Source organism: Solanum tuberosum, unplaced genomic scaffold, assembly GCF_000226075.1.
Source record: "Solanum tuberosum cultivar DM 1-3 516 R44 unplaced genomic scaffold, SolTub_3.0 scf00445, whole genome shotgun sequence".
Classification (NCBI taxonomy): domain Eukaryota; kingdom Viridiplantae; phylum Streptophyta; class Magnoliopsida; order Solanales; family Solanaceae; genus Solanum; species Solanum tuberosum.
In genome coordinates this window covers 441,722-452,270 of record NW_006239374.1, presented here as the reverse complement: position 1 = coordinate 452,270, position 10,549 = coordinate 441,722, and the positions used below count along the sequence as shown (strand labels likewise).

The 10,549-nt window shown below is 34.1% G+C and overlaps 3 protein-coding genes across 3 annotated transcripts; 2 read left to right on the top strand and 1 right to left on the bottom strand.

Annotated features, from left to right (window-relative positions):
- The first annotated feature begins 1,019 nt into the window (after positions 1-1,019).
- On the top strand, positions 1,020-1,726 carry LOC107058177 (premnaspirodiene oxygenase-like). The gene is made up of 2 exons (XM_015303565.1): positions 1,020-1,556; positions 1,649-1,726. The coding sequence occupies exons 1-2, from the start codon at positions 1,020-1,022 to the stop codon at positions 1,724-1,726; spliced, it is 615 nt and encodes a 204-aa protein (XP_015159051.1).
- A 22-nt stretch (positions 1,727-1,748) lies between these two features.
- On the top strand, positions 1,749-4,069 carry LOC102582164 (flavonoid 3',5'-hydroxylase-like). The gene is made up of 2 exons (XM_006363676.2): positions 1,749-1,946; positions 3,119-4,069. The coding sequence occupies exons 1-2, from the start codon at positions 1,812-1,814 to the stop codon at positions 3,743-3,745; spliced, it is 762 nt and encodes a 253-aa protein (XP_006363738.2). The 5' UTR covers positions 1,749-1,811; the 3' UTR covers positions 3,746-4,069.
- Positions 4,070-5,050: 981 nt separating this feature from the next.
- On the bottom strand, positions 5,051-10,138 carry LOC102581835 (primary amine oxidase-like). Its single transcript, XM_015303574.1, is given in 7 exon segments — positions 5,051-5,462; positions 5,899-6,155; positions 6,157-6,450; positions 8,175-8,288; positions 8,594-9,070; positions 9,073-9,272; positions 9,378-10,138. Coding segments are annotated over 7 exon segments (2,163 nt in total). The 5' UTR covers positions 9,988-10,138; the 3' UTR covers positions 5,051-5,251.
- Between the last annotated feature and the right edge of the window lie 411 nt (positions 10,139-10,549).

The following is a 10,549-nucleotide window of genomic DNA, read 5'->3' as shown; positions in this document are numbered from 1 at the left end:
ATAATAATAATAATAAATAGTAAATAATAGTATGAGATTTTAGTATAATATGATATGAATACTATTTAATAGTTGTTGATTAGTTAGATATTATATATTTTAATTTAGTATAAGAGTAAAATGATAATTCAACTTTTCACTTTAGAGGTTCCCACTTTAGTAATATATGATGATATATGATATGATATGATATGGTATTAGAGTATTGAGTTTTCCATGAAAAAATGTCTCTTATGGTATGTTATGTCATATATGTGATATTGGTTGTGGTCCCTTCTAACTTCTAAGGTCCACTACTGCATTATTGATGAGTTGATGAGATTGCATTTGACTTCAACATTTCCTGTCTTATCCAATGTTTCTATATTTTTTCAAATATGTCATTTGCTGCATATCGAATTCTCCAAAAGTAATACATTTTTTGAGAATCCAACATAGGAGAGATAACATTTTGGAGAGTCCAAACAACATAGGTCTTATCTTTATGGTCGCTAAAATTGGCTTAAGTACTGATCACGCCGTATGATCTTAATTAGTTATGATGTGAGATATAAATCTAATGATAGAGAAATATGGGATGGTGAATTACACCAATGATGTGTGATAAATGAAGTTAAAGGAGAACTATGAGGTCTCGGGTTTAAATTCCATCGAAGGCAAAAACATTACGGGTTGTCTGGTTGATATACAAGTTATGCAAGGATACAACGACTAATTCTCTCTATCCTCTTGCAACTAACACATGTTTAATACCGATGAAAGTAAGTAATTCCTTTCCATCTGTCTAAACTTTGGTAGACAGAGTTACCGAAATCCCCTTTTATTGACCAGCATGACTCAGACCTTTTGAGCACTACCTTTAAGAATGAGTACTTAACAAAGACAGGATATATATAGTATGTGCTGAGAGGAGGATATATTGAGCTAAAATTTAGAGCCATTTCATTGTGAGGTTAAAAATAATTGGTGTCCTTCCAGAGATAAGTATTAGAAGTGTTGAAACTGTCTTCACACTGAATATGGCTTCAGAACCTTTAAATGATCTTCAGATTGTAGCTCTCACCCTTTCAATTGTGTTCCTAACAATTCTATGGTACAAATTGACCTCACACAAGGAAGAATCCAGGTTGCCACCAGGGCCTCGTGGCCTTCCGATTGTGGGATTCTTACCATTCCTCCACACCAATTTGCATCACCAGCTCACAGAGTTGTCTCAACAGTATGGTCCAATATACAAGTTTTGGCTAGGAGGAAAACTATGTGTTGTGTTGAATTCACCATCCTTAGCCAAAGAAGTTGTTCGCGATCAAGACTCCGTTTTTGCCAACCGTGACCCTCCAATTGCAGGATTAGTGGCCACATATGGTGGACTAGATATTGGATTTTCTCCCTATGGCTCCTACTGGCGTGATATGCGCAAACTGTTTGTAAGGGAGATGTTAAGCAACAGGAACCTTGAGGCCTGTTATAGCCTTCGGAGACACGAGGTCAGAAAGACAATCAGAAATGTGCATACCAAGATTGGCAGCCTCACTGATATTGGTGAATTAGCCTTTGTAACTGAAATAAATGTAATCATGAGTATGATCTTCGGCAGCAATTTTGTAGAGGAGATGGAGAAGCATAAAAAAGATGGAACTGAATTCAGGGAATTGGTGATAAAATATCTTCAACTACTGGGAAAGCCAAACATATCAGACTTCTTCCCTATGCTTGCAAGGTTTGATTTACAAGGAATACAGAAAGACGCGGAGGCTCTTTTGAAGTCGGTTGAAAGTATATTGGACCCTGCCATAAATGAACACTTGAAGATGCTTTCAGACAGAAGAGAAGGTGAAATCCAGCAGAATGAGAAGAAAGACTTTATACAGATCCTGTTAGAGCTAATGGAGCAGAAAGACATTGGTATATCACTGGACTTGGTGAAAATAAAGGCCATCTTGGTGGTAAGTTATATGGTTCCTTCATTTTTTCTATATCGTCGTCCTCTCGTTAACCTTGTTTATCCTGTGAATGCCATCATATTATTGTTGAAAATACAATTAAATAATAAAAGTATGTTCTCTTTAACAACTTAAGCTTTTAGATGAGATGATCACACACTTCAACAATTACTTTATCTGTCTGAAGATTTAACAGTGTCATACAAAATTTGTAAGACTAATTTAGCTAAGTATGTGATTCAAGCATCTTAATCAAGAACTCTAATCATTTATCTAACCACATATTGGTCACGGGTTCGAGCCATGGAAACAGTCAGGTTTCTAATCACACCCAAGGGTGCGGCTCTTCTCCGGACTCTGCTAATGTGGGATGTTTTGAGCACTAGATTGTAGAGAATAGCAGAAGAAAACTATAATCGGAAAACCTTCTACTAGCCCAAGATCGTTAACTAAGATCGGAAGATTCAACTAAGGAAGAGGAAGCTAGAAAGGAGAATTTGTTTATGGAAGAAGACTATTTTATTTAAGTTGTTCTTGGGTTGCCTTTTGGTTGTATACAAATGACAATGGTCACCCCTATTTATACTTGTGTAGGGATGGTTCTAGCTATTACAAGTTCTAGACTATTCTATCATTTACTACAAAAATATCTTCTCTAGAATATCTGCAAGAAAGTTCTAGCGAACTTATCTTCTAGCAATTTCTATAGAATATCTAGATATTTATTCAAGGCAACTTCTCTAGAATATCTAGATATTTCCTTAAGATAATTATTCTAGGTACTACACTAGACCATTATAGAAACTATACTAGAAAATTCAATGATATTCCAAAAATCCACTTTATCATTTTTCGCACAGATTGCCCTTTTTTTTAAAGTCCTAAAAAGATATACATACTCATACCTAAACATGAATGTTGTGCCCCCTACATGCCGCGGCCTCATACAGGCAGGGGCAGAGCCACAAGAAGTTATGAGTTCGCAGAATCCAGTAGCTTTGGCCCAAACTATGTAATTCTATTAAGAAATTCACTTAACATATTTAAATAATTTATTCGGAACCCAATAAATAAAAAAAGTTGTGGTTCAGAACCTATAAACTTAAAATACTGGATACGTGTCTGCCTACAGGTAGTTCCTTTCCCCTGTCTTTATATATGTTTCTTCATTGTAGGACATTATTATTGGTGGGACTGACTCTACAATTACAACGGTCGAGTGGGTAATGACAGAGCTTCTGAATAATCCGGAGAAGATGTCAAAGGTGCAGCAGGAATTGAAACATGTTGTAGGGATGAATAACGTTGTTGAAGAATCCCACTTACCAGAGCTGCACTATCTTGATGCAATTTTAAAGGAGACGTTACGTTTACACCCTGCATTACCACTACTTCTCCCAAAGCGCCCGAGCCAATCTGCAATAGTAGGTGGATACAAAATACCTGAGGGAACTAAAGTATTCTTGAATGTTTATGCAATTCATAGGGATCCTCAGGTGTGGGAAAGTCCACTAGAATTCCAGCCTGAAAGGTTCTTGAGTCGCTCGACAAATTTAGACTATGCTGGAAATAATATGAAGTACCTTCCATTTGGTTCAGGGAGGAGAATTTGTGCTGGCCTTCCTTTAGCAGAGAAAATGGTCATGTTTATGTTAGCTTCATTGTTACATTCCTTTAATTGGAAACTCCCTGAGGGCGAAAAGGTTGATCTTTCAGAGGGATTTGGACTTGTCATCAAGAAAAGTGAGAGGCCATTCGCTATCCCTACTCCCAGATTACCAAATTTCGATCTATATCAGTAAAACTTTACAAATGCTCTAACATGTGCCCAAATTTTACAAAGGAATTCATAAATTATAGTTAAGATCTTTATTCGTATGGCATTTGATATGCTTATATTATTGTATCGTAAAAACCTAGTGCATATGTTTTTCTCGAAATATATTTTAATTTTTATCGAACTTTACCAAAATGATAGTACATAATGGGATCGTCGTTTTTCTACAAATATTTTTGAACTTTTTTATTGCATTCATGAAAATTAGAGACTAAGGTACCCGAAATCCAAGTCTAGTGCGGCTATCGTTATTATTATTATTACATAGTAGAGAAAAGACATAAAGTCACCACTAAAGTTATCTCGAATTTTCAAAAAGATACCTTAACTTTGCGGGTGTCCTATTACCCCATTGAACAACTTCAAAATAGTATGTACACCCCATTTTTCACCCAATACCACTTATACAAAAATATTTGTAAGACACGCACTAATAGTCACTTGCCACGTGTTAAAAGTAATTTTTAATTATTTTTATTTGATTTCTTTGGATATAGATGAACAACACCCCCCCCCCCCTAAGAAACATATAGGAAGTTTTCTCCTTGTATGGCTCGAGAAAAATGATTGATTCGAAGTTTGTTTTCTTTTTCATTTATTCTTTTTCTCTTTCTTCTTCACCTCAATTTCTGTTCCGTCTTCTTTTTTTTTCTTTTTTTTTGTCTTCTTCTATTCCATTCCCTTCATCGTTTTCTTGGGAAATTTTATTTCATGTTATTTGTTGGTGTCTTGCAATGGACTTTTTTTTACCTTTGTGTCCCTTTAGCAGTCAACATTCACTTCTGCCTACTTATTACCACCAATTAATTTATTTATGAAAATAAATATCATCAAATAATCAAAATCTAAATACTCAAAATATCACCAAGTCAAAATTTGAAATTTAAATCACCACCTTCTCCAACTCCTTACTCCCAAATCGAGTTTTTCATAGTTTTACTATTTCCAAATTCCAATCTTGATTTGTAGGAGGAACTAATTTGTTTTTCAAAAAAAAAATAAAGAAGAAGAAGAATGAACACAATAACATTAGTTTTTAAAAAAACAATGACCAGAAAGAAGAAAAATGAAGGAAGACATGGACGCCCCAAGAAATATGAGTAAGCTAATGTGGTAGGGAAGATGAGAAAAAAGATTTGAAAAAATAAAAATATTCCTAATAAAGTAAAAAATATCAATAGATGGGTTTTTATGTTTTTCTTTTAAAAAAAGTCAAATTGGGGTGCCACATGGCAATTTTACGTTGGTCTGAAGCTGTATCAAGAGTTTCACGCGCTTATATTTTCGTGACAACATGAGTGGTGTTAAAATTAGTCAAAATGGTATATTTATTGTGGATTTAGATAGTTTCGTGGGGTAACAAGACACTTGCAAAGTTAAGGTGTCTTTTTGAAAATTCGAGTTAACTTCAATGGTGACTTTATGATTTTTCTCTTACATAGTAGGCACATATAATACAATTAATATATGATCAAGCAGAAGCAGCAGCTTTGCAAATTGGGAGGTCCTTTGGAGAATTAGGTGGAATATTGAGAATTGGGTTGCTCTCAAAGAAATTAACTGGCTTTATCTCAAAACTTGATGATACTGTTGGCATTATTGGGAAATCCTCTTGGCATGGAATATGATGGAACCCTAATGTATACCACACCACTATGTCTTTATTCTCAATTGCCCTGTCTCTGCAAAATACAAACAAACAAAAAAAGTACTATTAATTAAACGCTTACTATCTAGTCGAAACCTATAATTAATATTATTTCATAACTAAGTGTTATGTTCGACCATGACAACGACCTGGGTCATTCCTTGACCATCGATCACCTAGGGCTCACCATAGACAGGATATATGTTGGTGTTACTCGATAATAGTGTGATTATTTAATCTCATCATGTTACATTACCTGAAACGTCCTACTTTCCTTTTTAGTTTGTTCCTTTTTTTTTTGGCAAATCTTTGATTCTAACTCCACACATGTCATGTTTAAGACCACAAGAATTTTGGTACATTTTATCTGTCTTTAGTTTAAGATGACAAGATTCAAAAGTTTTTTTTACTTTTTTTAAACTCCGTATCAAGTCAAAACCAATCAAACAAATCGAAACAGAAGAAGTTACCTGTCAGACCAAACAGCAAGAGTGTCATCACCCTGACTTTGGTAAACAAACAAGCCAGCAGCCCATTGCTCAGATTCGTTATAAGGTGTGACCCAAATTTGGTTATTAGTAAAAGCAGCTCTCTTCTGAGGAGGATCATCATGGTCAAGTAAACTAGCAGCAGTTCCACCAGGAACCACTTTGTAACCAACAGGGTTCCCAACTCTTGATTTCTTATTAGAATTAATCACATGGAATTCTGAAGGATCATATAGTTTTGAGCTTAATTTGTGCATCTTTTTCAGTTTTAGCCACATTTCTAACAGCTTTTAAGTAGCTTCTTCGCGGTGATTCTCCAGGAGAAGTCATCTCCTTCTGGAGATTCACCTTCACGAAAGAATTGTTCGATGGACCATCGATGTCCATGTCGAGATGGAAAGTTACATAGTGATCATGGATGATTCCTATTATGTTTTCAGCTAAGAGAGTGCCATAGAGATACTCATTTTGGTTTACTTGATTCATGTTCACATATGGAGAGCCTTTCACCATCAATATTCCACTTAGTCCAACCTATTAACAACAAAACAAAATTGATAAAAGAATCTTTAGAAATAATATCAAAAGAATCTTAGACTATTTTATTCAAGGGTGCGGCCTAACAATAAATGAAGTCAGAATCATGAGGTATCATGTTCAATTCAGGTAGAAGTAAAAACATTATGTAATTTATTTTTATCTATTTAAGCTTTTGTTGATCAAAATTACTCGTTTTCTATGCTTATGGAAGGTAGAAATACTCCGTAAAAATTAATCAAAAGTGTGTGTAAACTGATGATTCTAGAATTCAACTTGGAATTGATATTGAGATGTGACTAATGACCAACCACCAACCCCACCCCACCCCCCTCCAAGGAGGAAAAAAAAAACTTGATGTGATTGGGTGATTATTGCTATTTGCTACCCAATAATATTCCATGGGCTGGTGCTTCCCAAGTCTTTGTGGGATTTGACTTTATACTATATTTGAAAATTTATTTCTGGTTTAATATAATTTGCAGATAAATAAAAATAACATATCTAAATAATATCCGTATCGTTTCCATTTTCCTGCATTAATTCTAAAATAAGACATATCAGGTCATTTGGTAGAATGTGCTAATTAATATATGTATTAGTTATAGTATTATTTAATCCTTTGTTTGATAGGATATTTAGTCATGATATTATATGGTGTATAACTAATACATACCAAATCATGATATTAGCAATACATGAGTTATTAACACCTATATAAGCCTGGGTAAAGATAAAATATACTTTAATATAATAAACCAAATAGTGAATAGGGAATAGTCTCAGTATAACTAATCTCAGCGCATAAAGCATTACACTCTCTATTGGATCTAAATTTATTTTTGAAAAATAAAAGAATGAGATTTATTTATGTTGAACTTTGCAAATATATATGAATGGAAATATTTGTGTTAATATTTTGAAATTGAAAAAATAAATGCTCGATTGTACCGGCTGTCAGATCAAATAAATATAAAAATAAATGCTTCCACCAGTAGATAAAAATTTGATTACTAATAGCCAAAAATAAAATAATGTTACAAATTACTTCATCCCTATATATTAAAAATAGATATTCTATTCTACTTATTCAATTTAGAAAATCAATACAAGTTTATCATTTTCTTCTCATATTATATACCCTTGTCATTAAATGATTATATCCAGTATTAGTAGTTAAATTTTTATTTCCAAAGTATAATTAATAAAGCTAATTTAATAAAATATTTTTTTAATAAATACTTTCTTAATGATAATATCAAATCAAAATGAGTCCGGTAAAATAAAACGGAGGAATTAGTCATTATACTCCTAAAAAACAGATAAGACATGAATAATTTAGTTGGATATATATATATCTAGCATGTAATTAATATTATTCGATAATCTTCTCTGTCGTATCAAAAATTATAAACGGCACATATAAAAGATCAAGAACTAGCAAGTATGCATGTTAGAATTATGCGAGTGCGAATTTAGAAACCAGGCTAGTAAAATTTGAACATGTGTCTTCCTCTCCAAATGACATTCAATTATTTTTAATCAATCTTAAAAAATGATATTTTTTATATTAAGTAAATAAATTAATATTTTAACTTATAGTCCTAAAAAATATCTATTAATTGTTTCTGACCAAATATATACAAAAAAATATAATTTAAAAATATCAAATACGTTCACATAAATTGAAACTAATGATCAAACACATATGTTGTGCTAACCTTAGGTCGAATAAGTCCATCGTTCTGAAACTCCCAATCAACAATATAATCATAGTTTCCTACTGATGCTGCCATTCTCACCACTAACGTCACCTTTGGCCTTACTTCTCGTATCTGTTCCAAAGTTGCATGCAAAACCAACAAAATCAATACTATCAAACAATATTTTTTTCAGAAACAAATGTCATACAACACTTGTTCTGTGCTGACACATTAACAAATTTACTTTTCTTGGTTTTTGTGTCCAAAAACCCCGATTAAAATTCGGATCGTGCAGTACATGGAAACAGTCTCAGCACTGTACCACTACCATATCGACAAATTTAAGTAGTACACAAACATTTTTGAATCGTTTACTTTTTCATAGTGAATAAAGTTGAGTGTATTTACTATTTGAAAAAAAGAGTGAAATTATTTACCGGGAAACCAGTAATTGGACATTCAGCATGTCGCCATCCAATATCACCAGCATATCTTTCAAAGACACAAATCATGTTGGAGCGCACATATGGTGTTCCATCAGCTGCCACAAAAACACCATCCATATAATACGCATTACGAGGACAATCATTTAACGGGTCAAGTGGCATCGCTTGCAACCCGAACCCGTATTCACCTGCATCTATATACGTCTTAAAATACCATGCATCTGATGGATCCATGTAAGGTACAAATAACTCCGACGTAAACCCTTTATACATAACATTCCTCATCTTCCCCGTATCCGGATCCTGAACCATGGCCTGGGATATAATAACCCCGGCTCTCGGGTCCGGCTTGACGTGAAATTCCCAATTTGCCCATTTAACTAGATGATTGTTCTCTATAGTGAAACTTGGACCATCTGGTTGTTCGATTGATATTGGTTTGAGTAAGTTTATTTTTTGTGTGTTTTTTTAATACGGGAGTAGCGATAGTCTGTGTTGGCGGCCTTTGGTATTGGTATACTCTTTCCTTCATCGAAAATTTCGATAACTTGTTGGGTGTCTAAATCAAGAAGTACTGTTAATCCTTCAATTGGTCTCATATAGAAATTGATAGTGTCCTTCAATGTATAACATTGTACTTTAATCACTCTTCGTTTCTCCTCGATTTTTCCTAAATATAAATTTGAATTAGTCAGACTCAAATTAACGATATACTAATATTTTTCAATATAATTAACTCATTTCGCTCCTCTAACTCCGAATTAAGGACACTTACCATACCAACCAGTGGAGATGGGTAGGCATGCCAGGTCAGCCAAATCAACGCCACGCTGGATAATCGAACGGTTAAAATCAGAACTAGCAAGCGGGGCAGAAGTGGCAGTGATCATATCCTCGATCGTCAGGATCGGGTAACCCGAATAACTACCCGTTTCACGTCGGGTCACACGACCCGTTTCAATATCCACGGAAAGCACGTGCACGACGCCGAGCGCACGAGCAACGACGGCCGCCTTCCGCGGCGGAAGTCGGTGACCTTTCCGCCAGTTCAACACTACCTCCTTCTCCGACTCTTCGAGTACAACAGAGTGAAGAACGCAACCTTTAATCCTAAATTCCGCAATTGAATTAACGATTTTCTTCACTTTTTGAATTTCTCCGATTGTCAGTGGGTCTAGAGGATGATTGGGGAAATCAGCATAGTGAGTTTTAGAATTTTCCGGTTTCCGGAGGAAAAAGGGCTTTTTCGAACTGCACCACGGGGAGTAAGTGGTGCAGTCGAAATGCTGCTCAGTTGTGTGAGAAAGCGGAGATGGTAAGTTTAAGAAAGTGAATATTAAGAGCAAAATTATACTCATGAGGAAGAAGAGATTTCTTCCTTCCATGGTTGGCTATTGATGTTTTGAGTTTTTGTTATTCTTGTGATTGTGGGAGCTATGGTGTTTAAATACATACACAGAGCTAGATAGATAGAGAAGATAGAGTGACGTGTAAACTTACGTATGGGAAATGACTTCATTGTGTGGTAGTGAATGATTTGCATAACTCTAATCAGCTATCGTTAAAAAAAGAGTTGATTGATGATTGCAAATGGTGTAATTGACTTTGAACTAGAAATCAAATGATAAAATCTTGAGCTGAAACATAATTTATACAAATAAATTTAAATTTTAAAATTTAAATTTAATGAGTTTAATTTTTAATTTTTTTAAAATATTGAACTTGTTATATTGTTAATAGTATGAAGTTAAATTTAATAAGCTTAATTAGAAGACTTCGACTTCTACGAGTAGCACAAGAACAAATTTATGCTCATCATGGGTGCACTCTTAACTACTCCATATTCTAGTTTTTGTCAGGTCAGGGCCGACTCTTGCCTATGAATTTTTAGGCCAATGCCTTAATTTTTTCATGAATTAATTATTTATAATAAAAAGTATATATATA

What these genes read in the sequence shown, in the direction of transcription:
- LOC107058177 (XM_015303565.1), top strand. Translation starts at nt 1,020, where the DNA reads ATGGCTTCAGAACCTTTAAATGATCTTCAGATTGTAGCTCTCACCCTT. An exon ending in ATATTGGTGAATTAGCCTTT is followed by an intron (nt 1,557 to 1,648) that starts GTAACTGAAATA and finishes AACTGAATTCAG; the next exon opens with GGAATTGGTGATAAAATATC.
- LOC102582164 (XM_006363676.2), top strand. Translation starts at nt 1,812, where the DNA reads ATGCTTTCAGACAGAAGAGAAGGTGAAATCCAGCAGAATGAGAAGAAA. An exon ending in AAATAAAGGCCATCTTGGTG is followed by an intron (nt 1,947 to 3,118) that starts GTAAGTTATATG and finishes TCTTCATTGTAG; the next exon opens with GACATTATTATTGGTGGGAC.